The sequence below is a fragment of the Trichechus manatus genome, unplaced genomic scaffold (assembly GCF_000243295.1).
Source record: "Trichechus manatus latirostris isolate Lorelei unplaced genomic scaffold, TriManLat1.0 scaffold00076, whole genome shotgun sequence".
NCBI lineage: Eukaryota > Metazoa > Chordata > Mammalia > Sirenia > Trichechidae > Trichechus > Trichechus manatus.
In genome coordinates, this window is record NW_004444012.1 from 9591979 (window position 1) to 9619864 (window position 27886).

Genomic DNA, 27886 nt, shown 5'->3' on the forward strand with positions numbered 1-27886 from the left:
TTAACAACATCATGACATGTCAACACTCTCTTCTTGACCTTGGAGGACTTTTTTTTTTTTTTTGGTGAAAATATACATAGCCAAAGTTACACCATTTCAAAAGTTTCTACGTGTACAATTCACTACTGACAATTTTCGAAAGGTTTTTCCTCCCTTGGTGATGATGGTATGCCATGCCATCAATTGAAATATATTTTTCTTCTAGTGTTAAGAAAGGGATTCTGGCAATACATTGTAATCATTCCTTGAAGAAGCAACGTTAATAGTCTGGGCCTACCTTAAGACCCTTCATCTCTTATGATTAAAAAGACTCATATTAGAGTGACAGTGTGTTTTATTTACTGTGCTCTAAGTACAGGAATTGATCACTGTGTTTACTTGCTGTTCTGCATCTTCACTGTACCATTGATGTATGTATAATATTAAAGGAACTTCATTGAATATGTTTGAAGTATTACATAAGGCAGCTTGCTTTTTAATCTATGCATCTTTGGGAATTTTAGAGAAGATATTTTATTCTTTGATGTGAAAAGCAGCTGTTAATACAAGTTGGAAACTCTGCACCTGTGTATAATTTTTTTTTCTTTTTTTAGCAATAAAGCAGCATGGGCTGAGAATGCACTAAAATTTCGTTGTGTGTTGTTACTTAGAATGGTTAATTTGAAATAATGCAGTAAATTATGGAGGTGGGCGGAGCCTTTCCACAGACCTGTACCTGAGCTAGGCTTCAGATGTAGAAGGAGAAAAAAAGGACCTGGGTTTACTGATGCCCGGCTGTGGCAGTTTGTGGTGTATGTTGTCTAAGGGAACAGGCAGCCATCTGAAGCGAGAGAACGCATGCCATTTCACCTTACCCCACCCTCCTGTTTCACCTGGAGGCCAGCCTTCGGCTAGGCCTATGAACAAATGTCTTTTTGGTAAGGAAATAATGAACTAAGTACAATAATAATACAATTGTAAACCAAGGGGCAGTGTCTTAGGCTGGGTTCTCTAGAGAAGCAAAACCAGCAAAGTGTATAAATATCTATAGAGAGAGAGGGATTATATCAAGTAAACAGCTCACGTGATTGTAGAGGCTAGAACATCCCAAGTCTGTGGATCAGGGTAGAGGCCTTTCCCAAGTCACACAGCTGCAGAAGCTGGCAAGCCCAAGATTCGCAGGTCAGAGAGCAGGGCTCCCACTCACAGGCTGTGCAGATCGACGAATCCCAGGTTCGGCAGATAAGCTGACAGCTCAAGTCCCAAGAACAGGAGATGAGATGACAGGAAGCAGCCGCAGGATCCAGAGAGAGCAAAAAGCCAGAACATCTGCTTATATACAGATGCGGGCCACCCCTGCAAGGAGACTCCCTTTCATCTGACTGGCTACTCACAGTATATTCAGTCATGGGAGTGATTACATTAAAACACTGAGAATCATGGCCCAGCCAAGTTGACACACAATCTTAACCATCGCAGGAAGGGAACTCTTCCCACCTGAAATATATGAGCATTTAAGGTGCTTTTATATTTAATATGTAAATGTTAACTTAGTTAAATTAAGGAGCTTTTTAACACTGAAGTATCATAAGAGATCGTCTGTTTTTATTCACGGAAAAGGAAAGGAGTTTTTTTCAAATTGAAGTAAGAAAGATGATAGAAACTTCCTTGAGATTGGCTGTTGTCAACTTGGGACGGACGAAGAAGCTATGTGGTTTTCATCAAGTGACTAATGTTATACTTCCCTTGACTTCGGAGGCTATTCATTTAGCGTGCATTTAATGATGTACTCCACATCCCAGGTACTGTACTAGATGCTGAGGTTACAAAAATGGAGATGGTTTCTGCTGTTAAGAAGCTCAAAAGTACAACTTAGTGAGACCTTCAGTGTGCAATGTTTACTGTTCATAGAGCCACATGGAGTTTTGAAAACACTTATTCAACACATAGTGCTAACTGTAGTAAAGTAGCCTTAGAATCTGGTACTGATCAGCCAGTCTGTTACTGAGGTTTGCAAGACTTCTGGAGGAGCTTTTATACCACCTACAGGTGAAAAAAAGAGTCAACCATTTTTGTGAGAGTATCAATTAGTATAACCTTATGAAAGGTATAATATCCAAATTATAAATACACGTGTTCTTTGACTATCCCACTGCTAAGAATTGCTCCTATAGACATACAAGTACAGACATGCAGAGATATGTACAAAGATGTCCAATGCAAGAACGGTTAAATTTTGGTACATTCATATGACTGAATACTATGCAGATGTTAAAAAGAATGAAGTAATTTGCATATAGACTGCTATGGAAAGTTGTCCATGGTATTTACTGTGTGAAAAGCATGTTGCAGAATGTGGATAAAAAAAATTATGTCCTTATTTTGTTTATATTATGTATATCCATATACATGAAGGTTATAATAGCTAGTATTTATTGAGCATTTACTATATGCTAAGCACTGCCCTAATTATATGAGATGCATTTAACTCATTCAGTCCTCAGAATAGCTGTAGTGATTGTTTTTATCCATGTTTTACATAGAGGGAAACCAAAACATAGAGTTAAAGTAAATTCTTCCAGTTCATGGCTAGTAAGTACCTAAGCCACTATTTGAATCGCAATAGTTTGGCTCCAGAGTCTGCTCACTTACCAGCATACTGTATTGTGCCTCTCAGAGATGGGAGAAGTGGACTTTCACTCTTTATCTTGTCACGTATCTGTATCTGAACTTTTTCTAGAGTAAGGATGTATTTTGTATTTGGAAAAAAAAAGTCAGCAAGCTTAAAAGTTAATGTAGACAGGTTCACAGATTTATTTTTTTTATTGACAGTCTCAACCAAAACGTCAAATCCAGAGGTTTAGAAAAGTATCTACATAACAGTTTTTATTTTAGATAAAGGAAATATGTTGACTTAGGCATACCCATGCGTAATTAAAAACCCCAGGATGATTCAATATAGTACTAATAATTTATTAGATCCCATCTTCTAGGAGTAGAAAGTAGGTATTGCAGCCAGGATGCTTCAGTATTGCCTGCAGGACCAAAGGCCATGATAAAATTTTGCAACTCAAAAGCATAAAGCAAATCAATATTTTCTCTGTTTTAAAATATTTTTAAAAGAAAATATCCTGTATGGTATATAAAATGGAAATAATATAATACTAAAAAAAAAAAAAATCTAGCTACATCTCAACCAAGTTCTCTGTCCACTTTGCTGTATCATCTCATGTGACTAGTGCCATACCCCTCCTCACTGGTCGGCTTGCCTCCCCTCCCACCCAGGACAACCATGAGATACTAAAAAATTAAATCTGATCCTGTCACATACCTCCCATCTAGCCACAACTCCGTTAAAATTCTTCAAGGGCTTCCCATGGATCTTAGGATACCAATATCCTCCAGGAGGCCATTAAGGCCTAGCACCCTCCAGTTTCTGGCTACCTTTACAACTCCTGCAGGCCTTCTTGGAAGAGGCTCGAAGACCCTCATAGGGCCTTTGCACACGGGCTATTCCCTGTGTCACCTAAATTAACTCCTACTCATCTTTCAGACCACTGTTGAAGTGTCGCTTCCTCAGGCATTCCCTGACCCCAGACCAGGTCAGTTACCTGTTGCCTGTGCTTGTAGATCAATGTCTCTTATATATCTTTATGTGGTTATCTGAATGTCCATCTCTAAGTAGATTCTAACCTCTGTGAGGATAGAAAGTGACTGTTTTTACTTACCTTTTTAACCCTAACACCTAGCATAATACTTTATAATTATTCGTTAAATGAATAATTTGATAAGCTACTCAACCAAAATGCTACATAAAGCAAAATATGAGAAACTGGCATTTTAGTGAATGTTTGATGTTTTATCATTTCTTTCATTATTTTCCTGTTAAACTCAGTTATTACTAAAAAGAGATAAATTGTATATTATCCAGTCAAGTTACTGAATATTCCCTATAGAATATGTATGTACTTGTATTTTAAATATTTAAAAAATGGTTTATCAGTATTCATACAACTGCTCTATGCAGGAATAACAGTAGTCAACATTAAGTCCAACTCTTTTTTCAGACCAACCATGCATCTTTAGATCAGAGCACCCAGGGAACATTGCCTCCTAATCCCTAAATTTGGAGTCAAAAATGTTTTTAGAACACTAGACAATAGGTAAGTGGTAACTTTGGTAAAGGGTGAGACAGTACACAATACTGGGGAAGCCAGCACAACTTGTCCAAGGCAAGGTCATGGAAGCTCCATAGACACATCCAAACTCCCTGAAGGACCGAATTGCTTGGCTGAGGGCTCTGGGGACCATGGTCTCAGGGAACATCTACCACGACTGGTATAACATAATTTATGAATGTTCTACATTGTACTTTGGTGAGTAGCATCTGGGGTCTTAAAAGTTTGTGAGCGACCATCTAAGATACTCCACTGGTCTCACCCCATCTGGAGCAAGGGAGAATGAAGAAAACCAAAGACATAAGGGAAAGATTAGTCCAAAAGACTAATGGACCACAACTACCACAGCCTCCACCAGACTGAGTCCAGCACAACTAGATGGTGCCCGGCTGCCACCACTGACTGCTCTGACAGAGATCACAATAGAGGGCCCTGGACAGAGCTAGAGAAAAATGTATAACAAAATTCTAATTAAAAGAAAAAAAACAGACTTACTGGTCTGACAGAGACTGGAGAAACCTCAAGAGTACGGACCCCGGAAACTCTTGTAACTCAGTAACGAAGTCACTCCTGAGGTTCACCCTTCAGCCAAAGATTAGACAGGTCCATAAAACAAAACGAGACTAAATGGGCACACCAGCCAAGAGGCAAGGAAGAGAAGGCAAGAGGGTACAGAAAAGCTGGTAATGGAGAGTGTTGACATGTGGGGCTGGCAACCAGAGTCACAAAACAGTATGTGTATTAATTGTTTAATGAGAAACTCGTTTGCTTATAAACCTTCATCTAAGGTACAGTAAAAAAAATGGGGAAAAAAAGTTTTTAGAAATAAACATTATGAAATTGGTAAGAAGCTAAACTAAGTTCAGGCAAATAGCTATGAAACCTGAACAGAAGGCTCTTTAGTTGCTCATCTTGTATAAACAGCTTCACAAAATCAGCCAAGAGGGAAACAAAAACCCGCATTCCCCACCCTCATTCTTGAAGTCAGCCATTCTTGAGAAATGATCAAGCAGCACCTGTTGTACAAGAGCACAATAAAGCCTGAAGCTGATACTCCAGCCTTCATTCTGGATCAGTTTTCTGGCTTGGACTGGTCAGGAATCACTTCCTTCAAAATCTTCATTAGTGAATTTAAGCGAGTATGTGTTAACATTATCTTCTCTTTCATCTGGGAAGAGAAATATAAATATCAGGGCATTTTAAGCTTAACACTTAATTTACTGTTCCTAGAAGCCACTTGGAGCCCTGGTGGCGAAGTGGTGAAGAGATCGGCTGCTAACCAAAAGGTGGGCAGTTCAAATCCACCAGCTGCTCCTTGGAAACCCTATGGGGCAGTTCTACTTTGTCCTATAGGGTTGCTATGAGTCGGGATTGACTTGAGGGCAACGGATTTTTTTTAGAAGCCACTTAAATTTAAGTTAGTTTATATCTAATGATTGGAAGCTGGCAATATCTCAACCATTTCAGGAATACATTTGCTCTTTTTCTGAAAAAAATTGATACAACAAACCCAGAACACAATAAGATCCTCAGATACAAAATTCATACGAAAGAAGATCAGCCATTACTGAACATTACTGCTTCCTGTCCCCCTCTTTTCTACCCCTTTATCATTTGGGTTTAAACTCCAGATATTGGGAGGGAAGACAAAAATAAATGGGGTAAGATGAGTTTGTCGAGACAGAATCATTAACTAGCATCCCCTCCCTTTCCAGTGTCAAGAATTTAGCTTTTCTTTTAACTCTTTGTTAACAGTAACAAATGCCTTTCTTTAATATTCCACTAGAGGGCTTCAAAATTACTTCAGGCTGTTAGCTTTAAAACAGATGTTTGTTATAATTAGATAATCTTCAAGAGTTCTTTCACCTGAGAACTGTATCTGGAACTAAATTTAGTGGTGTTACTAGGCATACAACATGTATTTAGACCCATAAATAAAGTTATTATGTAATACAGGATTATATATAAGTCTTCTGCTGAAGTCACAGTTAACAAAATATATTTTTATTTCTATAACTTTGAGGTATATATTTCTGACTCCATTGGTACAGTATACTAAATCTACTTTTAATGATCCACGCTACAAGAATACCCAAAATTCATGATGAAACTTGATTAAATTAAACGACTAACTCTAGCCTGCACTAACTGTAGATGTAGCCTTCGGTGCTCCGCTACAATAATTAGGTCATATATGGGCTTGGCCTCAATCATGATATTCCCTGAGAACATTGCTTTCCTGAATAAAATATTGACACGGGTGTTTATCGACTGTTTATCATAAATTGCAGGGGCTTTCGGGGTGCGTGGGGAGTAGAGGGAAGAAAATCCCCTTTATTGACACTTTAGTTATATAATTTTTGGTAAAAACTCGTTTTACCAAAAAGCAAATAATTTTGAACATCCAAAGTGATTAAAAACCTTCACGAGGCTTAAAATTATCTTAATGGGCTCTGAAATCTGGGCAGAGCCAGTTTCTTCCACTAGAGGAAACATGTTTATCTGAGTACGGGTTAATACATATAATTAAGAAAACCATGTCCCACTCTAGGCACCCAAAGTGAAACTTGGGATCCCAATTTGCATTCCTAATTGTGTCTCCTCCAACTGCTGGGAAGGTTGGCTCATTAATTTTAAGACCACCTTGCTCATACCAGGTGTTGTTGTTAGGTGCCATCAAGTCAGTTCCGACTCACAGTGACCTTATGTACACTGCCCTGGTCCTGCGCCTTCCTCACAGTCATTGTGTTTGAGCCCATTGTTGCAGCCACTGTGTCAGTCCATCTCATTGTGGGTCTTCCTCGTTTTCAGTGCCCTTCCTCTTAACTCACTTCTCCAGGGACTGGTCCCTCCAGATAACATGTCCAAAGTACATGAGACGAAGTCTTGCCATCCACGCTTCTTCCAAAACAGACTTTTTCATTCTTCCGGCAGTCCATGGTATATTCGGTATTCTTCGCCAGCACCATAATTCAGTCATCAATTCTTCTTTGGTCTCCGTATTCATTGTCCAGCTTTCACATGCATACGAGGCGACTAAAAACACCATGGCTCGGTCAGGCGCACCTGAGTCCTCAAAGTGACAGCTTTGCTCTTGAACACTTTAAAGAGCTCTTTTGCAGATTTGGAAACACTAGTGGCATAGTGGTTAAGCGCTACGGCTGCTAACCAAGGGGTCGGCAGTTCAAATCCACCAGGCGCTCCTTGGAAACTCTATGGGACAGTTCTACTCTGTCGTATAGGGTCACTATGACTTGGAATTGGCAACGGGATTGGTTTTGGGTTTTTTCTTGCAGATTTGCCCATGCAATATGTCCTTTGATTTCTCGACTGCTGCTTCTGTGGGCGTTGATTGTGGATTCAAGTAAAATGAAATCTTGACCACTTCAATCTTTTCTCCGTTTATCACGATGTAGCTTACTGGTCCAGTTGTTAGGATTTTTGTTTTCTTTATGTTGAGGGGTAGTCCATACTGAAGGCTGTGGTCTTTGATCTTCATCAGTAAGTGCTTCAAGTCCTCTTCACTTCATCAGTAAGGGCTTAAAGTCCTCTTCACTTCAGCAAGCAAAGCTGTGCCATCTGCATATCACAAGTTGTTAATGAGTCTTCTTCCAATCCTGATGCCACATTCTTCATATAGTCCAGCTTCTCAGATTACTTGCTCAGCATACAGACTGAATAAGTACAGTGAAAGGATACAACCCTGACGCACACCTTTCCTGATTCTAAACCATGAAGTATCCCCCTTGTTCTGTTCCAATGACTGCTTCTTGGTCTATGTACACCTCCTGCATGAGCCCAATTAAGTGACCTGGAATTTCCATTCTTCGCAAACACATATACATACGTACACACACATATTTTTTGGGTATTGTTACAAGATTACATATGCCACAGCATTTACAAAATATACTTTTTCTTATGTACAACTTAGTGTCATCATTTACTTTGGTTAAGCTGTGCACACTCCACCCACATTCAGTGTTACCTTTCCCATAAACAAAAATAAAAAGTGTCTACTATCTAAAGAGTGACTCCCCTTCCCTTCCCCCCGACCCCTGCTAACCACCAATGGACATTGGTCTCTGTATATATACCTATTCTTAACTTTTTATAAAAGTGAGACCATATATTTTTTTTATCGTTGTAGTTTAAGTGAAAGTGTACAATTCAAGTTAGTCTCTCATACAAAAATTTATACATACATTGTTATGCGACCCTAATTGCTCTCCCAGTACTGTGACAACAAACTCCTCCTTTCTACGGCTAATTTCCCGTGTCCATTCAACCAGCTCCTGATCCTCTCTGCCTTCTCATCTCGCCTGTGGACAGGAGCTGCCCATTTAGTCTCATGTATCTACTTGAGCTAAGAAGCACACTCTTCACGAGCATCATTTTATGTCCCACAGTCCAGTCCAATCTTTGTCTGAAGAGTTGGCCTTGGGAACTGTTTTAGTTCTGGGTTGACAGAATGTTTGGGGGCCACACTTTCTGGGGTTCCTCCAGTCTCTGTCAGACTTCCAGTCTGGTCTTTTTGCTAGAATTTGAGTTCTGCACCCCACCCTTCCCCCACTCCATCAGGGATTCTCTGTTCCCTGTCAGAGCTGTCATTGGTGGTAGCTGGGTACCATCCAGTTCTTCTGGTCTCAGGCTGATGAAATGTTTGGTCTATGTGGCCCTTTCTGTCTCTTGGGCTAATATTTTCCTTGTGTCTTTGGTGTTCTTCATTCTCCTTTATTCCAGCTGGTTGGGACCAACCGATGCATCTTAGATGGCCGCTTGCTAGCTTTTAAGACCCCAGACGCCACTCACCAAAGTAGGATGCAGAATGTTTTCTTAATAAACTTTGTTATGGATTGGCTGCAATCTTAACAGAAGCAGATCACTGGGCCTCTTCTTCCATGGTATTGCTGGGTGGACTTGACCTGCTAACCTTTAGGTTAGCAGTCAAGCACAGTTTGTGCCACCTAGGGACTTTTAATCTAATATACTATATACTTTGTTATGCCAGTTGACCTAGATGTCCCCTGAAAACATAGTCCCCAAACCCCCGCCCCTGCTACTCTGTCCCTCCAAGTGTTTGGTTGTATTCAGGAAACTTCTTAGCTTTGGTTTAGACCAGTTGTGCTGTCTTCCCCTGTAGTGTGTTTTGTCTTTCCCTTCACCTAAGATAATTCTTGTCTACTTTCTAGTTAGTGAAGAATACCCCCTCCCTCCCTCCCCACCCCCATAACCATCAAAGAATGGTTGTCTTATGTGTTTAAACCTTTTCTTGAGTTCTTATAATAGTGGTCTTATACAATGTCTGTCCTTATGCAACTAAGTTCACTCAGCATAATACCTTCCAGATTCCTCCATGTTATGTTTCACAGATTGATCATTGCTCTTTATGGTTGCGTAGTATTCCATTGTGTGAATATACCATAATTTGTTTATCCATTCATCCACTGATGGGTACCTAGGCTGTTTGCATCTTTTTGCGATCGTGAACAGTGCTGCAATGAACGTGGGTGTGCATATATCTATTTGTGTGACAGCTCTTAATTCTCTAGGATATATTCCAAGGAGCGGGATTGCTGGATTGTATGGTACTTCTATTTCTAGCTTTTTAAGGAAGCGCCAAATCCATTTCCAAAATGGTTGTACCATTTTACATTCCCACCAACAGTGTATAAGTGTTCCAGTCTCTCCACAGCCTCTCCGAGATTTATTATTTTGTGTTTTTTGGATTAATGCTAGCCTTGTTTGGGTGAGATAGTATCTCATTGTAGTTTTGATTTGCACTACTCTAATAGCTAATGATCGTGAGCATTTCCTCATGTGTCTGTTAGCCGCCTGACTGTCTTCTTTGGCAAAGTGCTTGTTCATATTCTTTAGGAACAATTGCTTTTTAAATGTTAGAAGAACATGCATTTATACCTGGGCTTTGAACCGGTTCTACCTGGTTCAGTCATGGCCAAGGAAGCATCATCAGAACAGACTCGAATTTTCAAAATTTGGGTGATTGCCAAAACGAAACTTACAGGTCGAAACCCAGCTAGAAACTTAATCTCCCTCTTAGTAAACAAGGGCAGTGTATGCACTGCATAGCAACCAAATCTCTTGCCCTTGGATTTTCAGCAGATTTAGAAACAGTGCTGCCTGGCTCAAAGATGGCAGCCAACTGCGCCACTTTGAATGTACGTTGCTCTCTACAGTCCTGCCAGTAATCCACTCTCATGTATCAGGCTCCTGAAAGGACTCGCTATGCCTCTTCCAAGTAGCCCATTCCAGGGCACTGACCCGTAATTGTTCCCATTCCGGGTACCCTGGCGAATCATGCAAATTGTAAAACTTCAGGTCTGTTCCTGTTTCTCTTTGTTGGCCATGACTGAACCAGTTCAAACCAGTCTGAGTCCTTGATTTACACTCTTTTATAATTACATAATTACCTTTACCTGTGCTTATTGCGTCCTCATGTGGATCTGAAGTACTGTATGTGGTGACTTGCTTTCAGCAGGAACAACTTTCTTTAGTATTGTAAGGCAGGTCTGCTAGGAACAAACTGTCAGTTTTTGTTTATCGAGGAATGTCTGTATTTCACCTTCATTTCTGAAAGTTTTGCTGGGTATAATATTTTGCTTGACGGTTTTTTGGGTTTTTTTTTCCTTTCAACACTTTGAATATGTCATCCTGCTGCTTTCTGGCCTCCACGGTTTCTGATGCGACATCAGCTGTTAATATTATTGGGGTACCTTAGTACATGATACGTCATTTTTTCTGTTGCTGTTTTCAAGACTTTTTCTCTTTGTGCTTCTCTTTCAGCATTTTTTACTAGGATGTGTCTGAGTGTAGATCTCTGCATTTATCCTACCTGGAGTTTGTTGAGCATCCAGGATGTGTAGATTAATGTTTTTCATCAAATTTGGAAATGTTTAGCCATTATTTCTTTAAATATTTTGTCTGCGTCTTTCTCCTCTCCTTTTGTACTCTCATTACTTGTATTTTGGTACACTTGATGGTATCAAGGAGCCCTGAGGCCGCAGTTGTTAAGTCACTTGGCTGCTAACCAAAAGGTTGGCAGTTCGAACCCACCAGCAGCTCTGTGGGAAAAAGATGTGGCAGTCTGCAACTGTAAAGATTTACCGCCTTAGAAAACCTGTGGGGGCAGTTCTACCCTGTCCTGTAGGGTCACTATAAGTCAGAATTGACTCAACAGCAGTGGGTTTGGGTTTTGGGTTTGATGGGATCAGCTCTCTGAAACTCTGTTAATTTTCTTCGGTTTTTTTTCTCTCTGTTCTTTAGACTTCATAATCTCTACTGATCTATCTTTAAGTTTACTGACTCTTTCTTCTTTCAGTTCAAATCTGTTCAGCCTCTCAAGTGAATTTTTGATTTCAGACATTGTACTTTTCAATCTAAAATTTCCATCTGGTTCTTTTCTATAATTTTTATCTCTTTACTGATATACTCTATTTGATGAGACATTGTTATCATACCTTCCTTTACTTCTTAAGTATGTTTCCCTTTGTTCTCTGGACATATTTATAATAGCTGCTTTGTAGGCTTTGTCTGCTAAGTCCAACATTTGAGCTCATTCAAAAGCAATTTCTGTTGTCTGCTTTTTATCTTGTGTATGGATCATATTTTCCTATTTCTTTGCATGTCTAATTTTTTATTGAGAACTGGACATTTTAGATAATATAGCAACTCTAGATACAATTCCACCACAACCCATGGCTTGTTGTTGTTGTTTATTTTTTCAGTGAGTTGGCTGGATTATTTTAGTAAGGTCTATTCCCCCCCAGTGTGTAGCCTTTAATGTCACTCTTCAGAGGGTACAGCCTTGGGCATGTGTACAGTGACTCGAGATGACAGAGATTTTAGCAGGTTCTTTCTCTTTCTCTTTCCCTGATCGCTGTTAAGCTGTCTGCCTCTGTAGGAATCACATGCAACTGTTAGCCTCCACTAAGCACTAGCTGATTCCTCTATGGTTTTTGACAATGCCCTGGGCATAAATTGTTCCACTGTTTTGACCTGCCTCTCACCCTGGGCAAAACCTCTGTGTTACTGCTCCAGAGCTGGGATTGAGGACAGTATCTATCAGAATGACACCCCTGTTTTTATCAGCAGGGTGCTAGGCAGGGGCGATAGCTTCTGATCTTCTCAGCTTGCCTCTCTTGCATGGAATCTTTGCCCTGTGAGCGAGCTGGGTGGAGGACAATCAGCTTCCCAGTATTTTTGGCTTACTGTGCTTGTGGTAAAGCTTCCACCATGCAAGTGGCCATTCTTGCCTGGAAGAGAGTTTCTGTAACACAGAGCTGGGGTGATGGGGAATGCTAGTGGCCTGCACCTATTGAGGAGATACCATAGTCCTCAACTGGGAGCTCAGCGCGGGTGGGGAGCCCTGGGTTCTTGCCTGCACCTGCCCAGAAGAAGCCTCCCTCCTTCTGAGATGGGGGAAGAGGAAGGGAAGGAGCAAATTGTAGCTCAAATGCCAAAGACTCTTGCTGTTCTTACTGAGGTTTGGTAGATTTTCTTCAATAAGTTTTTTCATTTGCTACATGCCTTGAGGAAAATTTCTAGAGACTTAAAATGGTTATTTTCTTTATTAATTTCACCAGTTATGGTTATTTTGCTGGGGGGAGGGTCCACGGAGCTCCTCCTGCCACCATTCCACAAGCTGTCTCCCAAACAGATTATTTTTAATCGCAATATTTACTGACCTCATCAGCTTAGGGCAGGGGTTGGCCAGTCATATACTGTGGACCAGCCTGCTGCTCCTCTTATAAAGAAAATGTTATTGGAACATAGCCACATCCGTTTGTTTATGTATTGTCTGTGGCTGCTTTTGTCTATGGCAGAGTTGAGTATTTGAGACTGCACGGCCCACAAAGCTGAAAATATTTGACTTCTGGCCTTTTATAGAAAAAGTCTGCCAACCTTTGGCTTACTTAGCTTTGCAAAGAGAAAAAAAAAATAACTATTTCCCTGTCCTAAGCAGTATTCCCAATATTAAACTTTGAAAAATGCCATTGGTTTCTAAATGTATAATTAGCAAGGAATACACTATTAACAATACTAAATACAAAACCAACAGTAAATTCTAAGCTTGCTCTTCTGAGGGTAGTAAAGCTATAGCCAAATTTTTACTCATAATGAGTCAGCAGGCTACCAAAACAAAGTTGCCTTCTTCAATTCAAAGCCATAAACCACTAGTAAAATCTGCTTAAACACTTAATAATTCTTTTACTGCTCTTTCCTCCGAGACATCTAAGTATAAAGTGCTTGCAAAAGGGACAGCTCTGCACAAGATGATGATGTCCATTCCCAGGAGAAAGAATTGGGAAGGCAAGAGCTGAGCAGCTTTCTCCCTCTTCCTGAACTAGATCTTACAATATGGCTTTAGTATTTTGCTTTGTGTTACAAATTTTCCAAACCAACTATAAAGGATTATTGGAGTATCACACCATTTCATCACCCCCAAGTTCACTGGTACAAACTATCAAGAGTTGTCTATATTAAAGGAACCACACAACCACCATGAAACTTTACCTCTGCAATCTTTTCTGTTAGGGGCACATTGTGAATATCCATCTCCGATGCATTTACTACGGCTTTTGTTTTTAAGAGATAGCTAGATAGAAAATGTAAAGAGAAAATGTTAGTACCATACCTTAGTTGAGGTTATCATTGAAACAAACTTTCCTCTAAAGCAAGTATCTGTCAAGCAAAGCCTCCTTTCTTACTGATTTCCACTTTAAGACTCATGATATATTTTGTTCAAAAAATAAATTCTCAATAAACATAGTGCAAAGATAATCCAAATCATTAGATTCTGTGCCTCATCCTACCCTTCCTAGCGAGGAATACAGGAGGCAGAATTATCCTAGAGCAAAGAAAAGGCAAACCCAGGGTCATATGAATGAGTTTAAGTTTTGCACTCCACATGTAGATCCTGTAGCACCGTTAGAAGAAAAGTAATCATGTTGTGGCAGATACTGTTGCTTGCCTACCAGTAGCCACTCTCATTTCATTCTTGCTAATAGAACCCGGATTTTATTTAGGGCAGCAGCATGTCCAGTCCTAAGAGATGAAACATGACTAATCGAAGCCAGTTGTGGCAATCTTGCTTCCGATTGTCACAGATTTGCTTTCCCGGCTTTAGGTGACCATGTGACATAGTTCTGAACAATAATAAGGAAAATTTTGCTGATAAAAGGAGAACTTTCCCTGTCTTCCCACCCTCTCCATATCCTTCTCCTTCCTGCTGAAGATATATTGTCTATAGACGTAATGCTTGTAATTACAGCAGCCATCCTGCAACCGGGAGGACAAGGCCAAGAGAACCACAGAGATGCTGACCCAGAGCTCTGTCACTGGGGAGCCATTAGAAGACTCCTAGAGTTGCCATCCACCCCTTACTTGTTAACACAGTGTTAGTTAGGTTTCCTGTCACTAGCAAACAAATTCATTTTGATACACACAGATATAGATTTATTATCTTCCGAGACTCATGTTACCTATGCCTTCCCAGTTTCTACTTAACCAAAAGAATGTACAGACTTTTGAGGCTAACTCCTAGTTTTAAAGATTAAGAAATTATTCAAAATCCCATATATTTTCAAATTTATATTTTCAAAAAATTGTTACTAAAAGCTTACTTCCCTATAGCTTTGCTGGGGCATTTTCATGGAGCTCTGGTGGCAAAGTGGTTAAGCATTTGGCTGCTAACCAAAAGGTTGGCAGTTTGAATCCACCAGCTGCCCGTTGGAAACCCTCCTGGGCATTCTACTTTGTCCTGTAGGGTCACTATGAATTGGAATTGACTCCATGGCAACAGGAGCATTTTCTTATACCTGTTTCTAAAATAAGATTTGAGGCTACTAAAAGAAGAAATGATGAAGTAAAAGAACTGAACAGAAGATTTCAAAAGGTGACTTGAGAAAATAAAGTATAATGAAATGTTCAAAGACCTGGAGTTAGAAAACCAAAAGGGAAGAACACAATCAGCGTTTCTCAAGCTGAAAGAACAGAAGAAAAAATTCAAGCCTCAAGTTGCAATATTAAAGGATTCTATGAGCAAAATATTGAACGATGCAGGAAGCATCAAAAGAAGATGCAAGGAATACAGAATCACTGTACCAAAAGGAATTGGTCAACATCCAACCATTTCAGGAGGCAGTATATAATCAAGAACCAATGGTACTGAAGGAAGAAGTCCAAGCTGCACTGAAGGCATTGGCGAAAAAAAAGGCTCCAGGAATTGACGGAATATCAATTGTAATGTTTCAACAAACAGATGCAGTACTGGAGGTACTCACTCATCTCTGCCAAGAAATTTGGCCAACCAGCTGGAAGAGATCCACATCCGTGCCCATTCCAAAGAAAAGTGATCCAGCAGAATCTGGACATTACCGAACAATGTCAATAATATCACTGGCAAGTAACATTTTGCTGAAGATAATTCAAAAACAGTTGCAACAGTACATCAAAAGAAAACAGCCAGAAATTCAAGCTGGATTCATAAGAAGATGTGGAATGAGGGATATCATTGCTGATGTCAGATGGGTCTTGGCTGAAAGCAAAGAATACCAGAAAGATGTTTACCTGTGTTTTATTAACTATGCAAAGGCTGGGTAGATCATAACAAATTATGGATAATATTGTGAAGATTGGGAACTCCAGACCACTTAATTGTGCTCATGAGGAACCTGTACATAGACCAAGAGGCAGTCATTCAAACAAAACAAGGGGATTCTGCGTGGTTTAAAATCAAGAAAGGTGTGTGTCAGGGTTGTATACTTTCACCATACTTATTCAATCTGTATGCTGAGCAAATAATCTGAGAAGCTGGAGTATATGAAGAAGAATGTGGCATCAGACTCATTAACAACCTGTGATATGCAGATGACACAACCTTGCTTGCTGAAAGCAAAGAGGCCTTGAAGCACTTGCTGATGAAGATCAAAGACTACAGCCTTCAGTACGGATTACACCTCAACGTAAAGAAAACAAAATACCTAACAACTGGACCAATAAGCTACATCATGATAAACGGAGAAAAGATTGAAGTGGTCAAGGATTTCATTTTACCTGGATCCATAAACAACACCCATGAAAGCAGCAGTCACGAAATCAAACGACGCATTGCACTGGGAAAACGTGCTGCGAAAGACCTTTTCAAAGTATTCAGAAACAAAGATGTCACTTTGAGCACCTGACCCAAGCCATGGTATTTTCAGTCTCCTCAATATGCATGCTTCAGCTGGACAATGAAAACGGAAGACCAAAGAAGAAATGATGACCGTGAATTATGGTGCTGGCGAGGAATACCGAACATACCATGGACTGCCGGAAGAATGAACAAGTCTGTCTTATAAGACGTACAGCCAGAGCGCTCCTTGGAAACGAGGATGGTGGGACTTCATCTCATGTACTTTGGACATACTATGAGGAGGGACCAGTCCCTGGAGATGGACATCAGGCTTGGTAAGGTAGAGGGTCAGTGAAAAAGAGGAAGACCCTCGACGAGATGAATTGATACAGGGGCTGCAACAATGGGCTCAAACACAGCAATGATTGTGAGGATGGTGCAGGATTGGACAGTGTTTTGCTCTGTTGTACATAAGGTCACCATGAGTTGAAACTAACCCGATAGCACCTAACAGTAACAAAAACAATAGCACATACTTAGAGATACTTATTTTCCCTCTTTAAACTTAATTTTAAATAGAAATTACTTAAGACTGTAACTAGAAATTGAAAGTAGGATATCGATGCATCTCACACACATACTTTCCCATTAGAAATGTGCACTAAAGAACAACAAGTATACCTAATGTACATTGAACAGCTTTATGGTAAAGGATGGGCTTTATTTCTACGTTTTTCTTGTTTAGTCATCCGTAACTCAGCAAGAAACACCCATTGAATACATTCAATGAGACAAAGGAAGCCGTTATGTTTTAAGAAAGAAAATTGAGCTTTGCTCAGCTCCTCCACCTTTCGGAGTCCCAGTTTTCTTACATTAAGCCCTAAGTAAGGGAAGCATAATGCCTGGCATAAACTAGGTCATCAATGACTGGTTACTGTGTTTTTTTTTAATGGTCAAGAAGATTTTAATGGCTGTTTTAGTTGTAATAAACAAAAGATCTTAAGTTAAAAGAAGAATTTATTAGGAAGATAAAGAAATATCTAATATAATTCATGAAAAAGAACAGCTAGTGGATTACTTTTTCTGACTACAGACCACATGGTCATAGTTTTTACTTTGTGCTCTGTATCTGCTTCATTTTTCTTTTTCTACAGGTAAGATTTCTCTGCATCTACGTGCATAGGGTAAAAAATAGGTACTTGAAAACTAGAGCTTTTATTTCCCAACTTCAGTATCAGTATCATCTACCAAATAACCAGTATCTCTGGGTCCTTATTTCAGATTCCTAGGTTAGAAAACCTGAATGGCTCAGCTTGCGTCAGATCTTCACTCTTGATCCTACCATGTGAGACTGGTACAAACTCCCACCCTATGGGAGGAAGACATGGGCTAGACATAAACCCAAAAGGTGCCTACTACAAAGTTATTCTGCAAAAGCTTACCTTCTGGAAGTTTCTTTAATGAAAGAATACCTTCTGAATTATTCTACACGACTAAAATGATTAGAATGTTATTATGAGATTATAACTCGGTACAACTGCTATCTTTTTTGTAAGAGACAGTACCTTGCTTTTGCATCTTCTTTGGTACGAACACTGCCTTTTCTAGACTGTTTAAAATTTATTTGATAAAGAATATTTAATTCTACTTACCACACCATTTTGTCACTGGAAAGGCAAAAGTGACCTCTCAAGGCAGCCAAAGTAGCATGGGTAGAATATAGATGGAAACCAATGGGAATCCCACAGGAACTACAGAATAAAAGGCTGTAAATGCTGGGGGGGAAGAAAACAGAAGATGGGTAAGAAAGGAAATCAGAGAATAAGTAAAAAATAACCATTCTCTGGAAGTACTCCTATCACCTAAGACATAGGTGAAAAATGTTATAATGGAAATGATATTGAAGAAATGTCATATGCGAGAAAGGTCAGCTCAGATTTTAATATAATTACACTTTAGATTACAGATACCCTTGTGGATGTTAGCCACAAAAGCAATCATGGGTGTACAATTTTCACTTTAGTACAGAAAAGTAATTTACCCCTGAAAAGTGGGAAAACAGTTAACTAATCAGACTAACATTTAAACTTTTAAACCTACAAATCACCATATAAATTAGCTACCATTATACCAATTTCCAGTTAAAGAAAAAGAAGTTGATTGGGGGCTTACTAAGCAATTTATTCATATAACTCAAATCAGGATTTTTCTTGTGCAGATAAAACAAAAAATTAACTTAAAAAATTATCCAGACTAAATGCAAAAGAAAGAAAAGAAAAGGAATCCCATTACCCTAGTAAGTCATCTATTTTCTTTTCCTTTACCTCTGAAGATTACTGGACAAGGAATCTGTAAACGCTGATTTTGGTTTTGGTCATACCATTTGTGTAAGTCATTTACCATATGTACAAGACATATCCGATTATCATAAAGAGATGTTTTGAGAAAAAATTAACCATGTCTGTTTCATCATGCAGGAGAAGAAGGCAATTTTAAAGTGGTTTGGTAAGGGATAAAATTATTCACATATATACATTATACTATGCAGTAAAATTCTAATAAAGTGAATATAAAAATCCTATGGCTAAAAAATAATCATATCAATGAAGACTAAAAAAGAACAAGCAGAAAAATAAATTAATTGGTAAATGAAGTCCCATGCCACACATGAAGCACTGGATTTTTGTGAATACAGGTAACCAAAAAGCAAGTCATGAAATAAAGTTGCATTAATTTGAATTAATTCTTGTGTAGGAATTAATTACATCAGAAAAAGCACAGTACCTATGGACGAATATCTCAGTAGAAACATATATGGCACAGAGCAAAATAAATTTAAAGGCATCTCAACATTATGCCTATCCGTAAAATATAAAACAAATATTCCAGTGAATATTAGTACACAAGAAAAAGGAAAATTTTAATGAATTCTGACAGCAAAATTAATGACATAACAGTGCCTCTGAGATTTTGGAACCATGGGTTATGATAAAATTTTTTTTTAATCTCACACCTTGACCTAAGGACACAAATAGGTTGAAAGTGAAAGGATGGAAAAAAACTATTCCATGCAAATAATAACCAAAAGAGAGCTGGGCGGCAATCTTTCATATCAGACAAAATAGACTTTAAGACAAAATCTGTTAAGAAAGGATAAAGATGGAATTTATATAGTGATAAAAGGGTTAATTAATCCAGAAAGATTTAGCAATCATAAATATATATGCACCCAATATTGGAACACCTAAATATATAAAGCAAACACTGAGAGAACAGAAGGGAGAAATAGATAGCACTACAGTAATAGTTGGAGATTTCAATACACCACTTTCAATAGTGGACAGAACATCTAGAAAGAAGATCAACAAGGAAACAGAGGACCTGAATGACACAATAAACCAACTACACTTAACAGACATACACAGAACACGCCACCCAACGACAGCACAATATACATTCTACTCCGGTGCACATTAATTACTCTCCAGAATAGACCACATCTTAGGCCACAAAGCAAGTCTTGACAAATTTAAAAAGACTGAAATAAAACAAAGTATTTTCTCTGACCACAATGGAGTGAAATCCATAGAAATCAGTTACAGAAAAAAAACCTGGAAAATACACAAACATATGGAAATTAAACAACACACTATTAAACTATCAATGGGTCAAGGAAGACATCAAAAGGTAAATCAAAAATTTCTAAGAGTCAAATCAAAATGAAAGCACAACATACCAAAACTTAATGGATGCAGCAAAGGCAGTACTCAGAGGGAAACTTATATCAGTAAATACCTACATGAAAAACGAAGAAAGATCTTAAACCAACAGCCTAACTCAACAACTCCAGGAACAAGACAGAGAAGAGTAAACTAAGCCTAAACCTACCAGAAGAAAGGAACTAAAGATCAGAGTAGAAGTAAATAAAATCAAAAACAGAAAACAATAGAATCAATAAAACCAGAAGTTGGTTCTTTGGAAAGATCAAAACTGACAAACCTTTAGCCAGACTGACGAAGAAAAAAAGGAGAAAGGATGCAAATAACCAAAATAAGAAATGAAAGCAGGGACATTACAACTGACATGATGGAAATAAAGAGAATTATGACAGAATATTATGAATAACTCTGCAGCAACAAACTGGATAACCTGGATGAAATGGATAAATTCTTAGAAGCACACAACCTACCCAAACAGACTCAAGAGTAAATAGGAAGTTTCAACAGACCCATAACAAGTGAAGAGATCGAATCAGTGATCAAAAATCTCCCAACAACAACTCAAGTCCTGGACCAGATGGCTTCACTGAGGAATTCTACCAAACATTTAGAGAAGAACTGACACCAATACTGTTTAAACTCTTCCAAAAGATAGAGAAGAAAGGAATACTCCCTAATTCATTCTATGAAGCCAACATAACCCTGATACCAAAAGCAGACAAAGACACCACAAGAAAACTACAGGCCAATATCTCTTGTGAATATAGATGCACAAATCCTCAACAAAATACTAGTGAATGAATACAACAGCATATTAAAGGTCGTACACCATGACCAAGGGGATTGACTACAGGAATGCTGGGATGGTCCAACATTAAAAATTCAATCAACATAATACAACACATCAATAGAACAAAAGGAAAAGAACCACATGATCATCTCTATGTATGCAGAAAAAGCAGATAATAAAATCCAACACCCTTTCTTGGTGAAAACCCTAAAGATTGGAATAGATGGGAAATTCCTCAATATGATTCAGGACACATATGAAAAGCCAACACCCAACATTATACTTAATAGAGAAAGATTAAGAGCTTTCCCCTTGAAATCGAGAACAAGACAAGGGTGCTCACTCTCACCAATTCTGTTCAATATTGTACTAGAAGTCCTAGCCTGAACAATAAGACAAGAAAAAGAAATAAAAGTTATCCAGATTGGAAAAGAAGTAAAATTATCTCTACTCATGGATGATAAGATCCTATATATAGAAAATCCCAAAGAGTCCGCAAGTAAACTTCTAGAGAAGGGTGCAGGGTACAAGGTCAACAAACAAAAATCGGTTGGGTTTCTGTACACCAGCAATGAGAAATCTGAAAGCAAAATTAGAGAAACAATCCCATTTACAATAGCATCTAAGAGAATAAAATACTTAGGAATAAATTTAACCAGGAACATGATGGAATTATACAATAAATATTATAAAACACTGCTGAAAGAGATTAAAGACAACTTAGATAAATGGAAAGATGTTTCATGTTCATAGATTGTTAAGATGTCAATACTACCCAAAGGGATCTATAAATTCAACACAATCCCAATCAAAATTCCATTAGCCTTCTTTAGAGGAATGGAAAAACCAATTCTCAATTTTATAGGAATGGTCAAGAGGCCATGAGACGCCCCAAATAGCTACAGCAATGTTGAAAGAGAATAACAAAGTAGGAGGACTCCCACTTCCTAATTTTAAAACATATTATACAACTACAGTAATCAAAAGAGCCTGGTAGTAGTATAACAGTAGACACGCAGACCAACTGAATAGAATTGAGAGTTCAGAAATAAACCCACACATCTGCGGTCAACTGATTTTTGAGAAGGGTGCTAAGTCCATTCAATGGGGAAAGAAGAGTCTCTTCAATAAATGGTGTTGGGAAAATTGGATTTCCACATGCAGAAAAATGAAACAGGATCCATGTCTCACACCATACACAAAAACAAATTAAAAATGGATTAAGGACCTAAAGGTGTGTCTTAGTCATCTAGGGCTGCTATCACAGAAATACAAGTGTTTCAACAAACAGAAGTTTATTCTCTCACAGTCTAATCAGTTAGTAATCCGAATTCAGGGCATCAGCTCCAGGGGAAGGCTTTCTCTCTCTGTTGGCTCTGGAGGAAGGTCCCCGTAATCAATGTTCCCCTGGTCTAGGAGCTTCTCCGTGCAGGAACCTCGGGTCCAAAGGACGTGCTCCGCTCCCAGCGCTGCTTTCCTGGTGGTATGAGGTCCCCTTGTCTCTCTGCTTGCTTCTCTCTTTTATATCTCAAAAGAGACTGGCTCAAGACACAATCTAATCTTGTAGACTGAGTCCTGCCTCATTAACGTAACTGCCTCTAATCTCATCTCATCAACATCATAGAGACAAGATTTACAACACATAGGAAAATCACATCAGATGACAAAAAGATGGACAATCACACAATACTGGGAATCATGGCCCAGCCAAGTTGACAGGTATTTTTGGGAGATACAATTCAATCTATGACAAGGTGCACACTAAAACCATAAAATTCTTAGAAGAAAATGCAGGGGCACTGTTGTTGGGCCTAGCTTTTAACAATGGATTCTCTAATAACAAAAGCAAAATAATAACAAACAGCAAAAGATAAAATAAGTAAATGGGACCTTATAAAACTTAAAAACTTTTGTTCATCAATAGACTTTACCAAAAAAGTGAAAGGACAAGCTCCCAAGTGGGAGAATATCTTTGGAAACCATGTATCTGATAAGAATCTAATAATCAAAAAATATATAAAACTTTGACAACAAAAAAAAAACCCCATCAGAAAATGGGCAAAGGACTTAAGTAGATAGTTCATCAAAGAAGACATTCAAATGGCCACCAAACACATGAAAAGATGCTCAGTGTCATTAGCCATCAGAGAGATGCAAATTAAAACCACAATGAAATACCATTTCACTCCCACTAGGATGGCTAAGATTAAAAACAAAAAAAGAAACAGAAAACAACAAATGCCTGGAGCGACAGGGGAAGAAGGGTCAGGAACAGGAGGAGGAGATGGAATGTGTGGCTAATCGCCCCTGTGAACAACTGCCTCCTTTGCCATGAGACCAGAAGAACTGGATGGTGCCCGGCTACCATTACTAAACATTTTGATCAAAGATTCTATAGAAGAATCTTTGATCAAAAGGGGGAAATGCAGAACAGAATTTCAAATTTTCATGGACTCCAAACTTTCTGGAGCCGTGGAGGCTGGCTGAATCCCTGAAACTACTGCCCTGAGATAATCTTTAAACCTTAAACCAAAAATATCCCCTTAAGTCTTCTTAAAACCAAACAATAGTTTAGCTTAACTAGTAAAAAATGTCTGCCTTGAGCATTATGCTCTTTTAAGAACCATCTATATGGGATCAAACTGACAACAGCAACTCGAAAGATCTGAGTTTTTATCAATGAGGAAGGAACAACTCAGAAAAGGATGGTGAGAATGATCGCCCAACTTGAAGAACGTCATCAATGTCACTGAACTGTACACGCAGAACTGTTGGTGTATGTATGTTTTGCTGTGTATATTCTCAATAACAACAACTACAAAATAAATTTTTTAAAAAAATGTTTAGAAGAAAAATCCACTCTTTGCCTTTGATCATTTGTGTGGTCCCTATTTTTGTTAAGAAACCACAGTAAGAAGAAAATCCCTGAATATCCTTACTATGCACTTTTCAGTTGCTTTGCTCTGCCATTAGGGGTTAAAAACAATCTAGCTTGCTGGGCCTCCATTCTTAAACTGGATAATGGACATTGGTGAATTTGGGGGGGAAGAAACTGCTTACAAATACACTAGCAAGTACAGCTCTCTCTTTCTCAGTGTCCTTATTTGTTAAATGGGGTAACTAAATTGTAAGATCTTCCAGTTACAATATTCTAGGAATCTAGAAGACAATAGGAAATAATACTGAGAAGTGGTTGAAGAGTTGATTTATTGTCTGGAACTTGCTTTAAAATACTCTGGGGGATGGGATGGGGAGAGGAGAGTATAGAAGAAACAAAATTGTCAAAATATTGGTAATTGTTGAAGCTAGGTGATAGGTACATGGGAGCTTTTTATAGCATTCTACTTTGGGTTATGTTTAAAATTTTCCATGATAAAAATTTTAAAAAGAATCAGTTTACAAATATTAATGAATGCCCATCTTAGCTTGTGAGGCATTGATTGTTCAGTGACAGAACTCTTGACTTTCGTGTGAGACCTGGTTCGATTCCCAGTCAATTCATCTCATAAGCAGCCACTATCCGTCAGTGGAGGCTGTCACGTTGCTATGATTAACAGGTTTCAGTGGATGGACTAGGATCTACTTCTAAAAATCAGCCAATGAAAACTCTATGGATCACAACAGTCCAATCCCCAACCAATCGTGGGGATGGCACAGGACCGAGCAGTTTTTCTTTCTACTGTGCGTTGTGCATGGGGTCACTATAGTTGGGGGCCAACTGGACAGCAGCTACCCACATATTAGCTTACCCCAAATAGTTTCCCAAAAATCATACTTTTCCGGGAACTGGCTTATGTCCTTAAAACAAAAAAAAGAAAAGTTTCTATCTCATAGAGATTCTCACTAAAATATTTATGGATGGAATGATATGATTTCAGGTATGTGCTTCAAAATAATAGAGGGGGCAGTGGGTACAATTACAGGTGAAACAAGATTGGCCGTGAGTTGATAACTGTCCCAGTTGAGTGACAGGTGCATAGAGGTTCATTGTACTCTTCTATGTCTGAAATTTTCTGTAACAATTAAAAAAGAATGTACTTTACTTATAATCAACATAAATAAAATTCCACTCAAGGACACGGGGAATCCAGGGTGGAAAGGAGGAGTGTGCTGTCACAGTATAGGGAGAGCAACTAGGGTCACGTAACAATGTATGTATAAATTTTTGTATGAGAGACTAACTTGAATTCAAACTTTCACTTAAAGCACAACAATTTAAAAAAAAAATTCCATTCAAGTAAATATTCTGTTATACACAACAAAGGATCTGAATAACAAAGCTGTTTAAGTGTCAACCCATGTAGCATTGCTTTTTGAAATTAGTTACAATAAATCCTCCAGCAGGCACAGAATAATAGAACGTTGGTGCAAGGAGCCTTGGATCTATCTACCTTATGAGTTGGATTCTAAGATGCCATCAACTGGAAGGCTCATGCCCATTTTAGGATGTTTAAATGTAAAAAAAAAGTGCATCTTAGAATTAGTCAAATATAACAGATTGAGAGGGATTGACTTCCCTCATGTCTTATTAAGAGGTAAAGTTGGAAGAAGAATCCAATTCTCCTCATTCCAAAATTTATGCTCCTTCGGCTGTATCAGAAATTATCCTCTTAATCCATTCTCTGACCCTTGTCTAGATAATGAACATGCATTCTTCAAACAAAGAATACAAGGTGTCTTGAGCTGTGCCGTCTCATAACCCTCTCCACAACCCCCACGGCTCTTCTTATTCCACAAATACAGAAATACATGGGGTTTTCCTGCAGTGTTTCACAAACCATGTAGACCAACACTATCCAATAGGAATATAACGTGAGCCACATATATAATTGTAAATGTTTATTAGCTGTGTTAAAGAGAGAAACAGGTGAAATTAATTTTAATGTTTTATTTAACCCAACATATCAAAAATATCGTTGCAACATGTAATCAATATTAAAAAAAACTTAATGAGATCTCTTACATTTTTTTTTTTAACCAAAGCTTTCAAAATCCGGGGTGTTATTTTACGCTTCCAGCATCCCTCCATTCAGAGTGGCCACATTCAAGTTCTCAGTAGCCACACATGGCTAGTGGTTATAGAACTGGACAGCACATGTCTGGGTGTACTATCCTCCTCCCTAACAGCAGATTCAGAGAGCTTCTGCCTCTGGCCCCAAATCTCCCAATTCCAAGCAGGCCACCACGCCTTCCCTCTCACCCCCTTGAGGGTGGGAAAGAGCCAGTGAGGGGGTGAGTATCTTTCAGGTGGGAAAAAGGAAATGAGCAATGGGTCTAACTTGATTTGCTAAGTTCGTTCAGGCTGCAGAACTCTTCCTGGTTACTGAGAAAAACAACTAAGAATTACTACACTTTAACCCTAAAACTGAACCAAACTGTGGTTAGAATGAATTGTCTAGCTGTTAAAGCCAACATTCAAACTTGAGGACCCTTGTGATACCAACCCATTGCCTTCAAGTCGATTCAGAATCGACTCAACGGAAATGGTTTTTTTTTTGTAAAACCAAATTCACTGAGGATTTTATTGTCACTTGCAAATCACAGTACAAGCAAGATGCAAAGTTTACCAAGCAGTATTCAAGTGCATTAGGTCCCTGGGTGGCACAAACTGTTTGCACTCAACTAGTAACTGAAAGGTCAGCAGTTCAACTCCACCTAGTGGCACCACGGAAGAAAGGCCTGAGGATTTACTTCCCTAAAATTACAGTCACTGAAAACCCTATGGAGCTTAGTTCTACTCTGAAACACATGGGGTTGCCATGAGTCCAAACGGACTGGACAGCAAGCAATTGGTTTTGGGTTTTTTTAGTATTCAAGTACATAATATTCAACTTGTGTTTTCCCCCAGTTTCCTAGTTAAAGACAGAATTAGTCCTGCATGTTGTTGTCGTTAGGTGCCCTCAAGTCGGTGGGACTCATAGAGACCCTATAGGACAGAGCAGAACTGCCCCATATGGTTGCCAAGGAAAGCTTGATGGATTCGAATTGCTGACCTTTTGCTTAGCAGCTAAGCTCTTCATCACTGTGCCACCAGGGCTCCGAGTCCTGCATAGCTTATTACAAATTTCATGTTAAATGCAAACTATAATGGACATTTATCTTTCTTAGCCTAGCTTCACTTGCACTGCTACTAAGGAGATGTGGCCCTCAGAAAGATCTTAAAAGCTACACACAAATATAACTTTTCCTTTCATTGATACATCAAGTTCGTACACAAGTCAAACAGGTAAAAGGAGCATCCTTTAGATATACTGTATTATTGAATGGATGAAATAAACTTTTCTTCTAGCACAAGACAGGAACAAACTGTTTTCCTCCTTGTCTGTGTCAGTTCCAGGCTTCTCAGTCTCATTAAGTCAGGGACTAGACACCGATCAGTCATTCCCAGTCCTTACCTGCCTTTGAGTGAACCTTCAATGCCAACCAGCAAGGGCGCTTCCAAATCGACGTTATTTGTGACTCCTAGGAAGACAAGCATTGGTCAGAAACCGCACCTCTGCGGCCCTTGAAGAGGAAAATCTCTTCCCCTACAGACAGACTCATCGTGGCCGTATTATTTAAAAAAAAAAAAAGACTCCCCAACTGGCAAAGGGGTCATTACCCTTTCAAATCTTCATCCCGTATTCCCAAATCGGCTCCAGGCCACCAAGTGGAGAGAGCGTGAACACTCTACCTCCGCCTGCCCCAGATGATGCCCCCACTCACTAGAGAAGACCACGGCCCCGAGGGACCGCGACAGGTCCCAGGCGAGGTGCACCGAGTCGGCGAGCACTGCGTGGCACTGCGCACACTGGAACACGGCGCACCTCTCGGGCTGCAGCCACGACGGCAGCTGCGGGCCGGCTCCAGGCTCCTCCGCCGCCGGCCCCACGGGGCCGAGCAGCGAGGACCCCTTCACCACTTGCGTATCCCATTCTATGGAAGTCGTTAAAGAATGTTCGTCAGTAGCCTTCTTAGCGCCACCATCACAAAAGTCACCACGCGGCAACTTTGCGTAAACCAACCGATTCCGCCGGGACCGAGCCGCCATTTTCCTGTAGCCGGCGCCTCCGTTTCGAATCCGCGCCAGGCCCCGCCCCAAGCG

General features: G+C 39.3%; 1 protein-coding gene across 2 annotated transcripts; it reads right to left on the minus strand.

Annotated features, from left to right (window-relative positions):
- Positions 1-4860: 4860 nt before the first annotated feature.
- OIP5 (Opa interacting protein 5) lies at positions 4861-27832 on the minus strand. Of its 2 annotated transcripts, XM_004380647.2 has the most exons (5): positions 27508-27832; positions 27198-27264; positions 17946-18068; positions 13692-13773; positions 4861-5325 (listed from the first exon to the last, which is right to left on the minus strand). In XM_004380647.2, the coding sequence occupies exons 1-5, from the start codon at positions 27830-27832 to the stop codon at positions 5230-5232; spliced, it is 693 nt and encodes a 230-aa protein (XP_004380704.1). In that variant the 3' UTR covers positions 4861-5229. The 2 variants fall into 2 exon arrangements, with proteins under 2 accessions (XP_004380704.1, XP_023590906.1); XM_023735138.1 differs by lacking the exon at positions 17946-18068.
- Between the last annotated feature and the right edge of the window lie 54 nt (positions 27833-27886).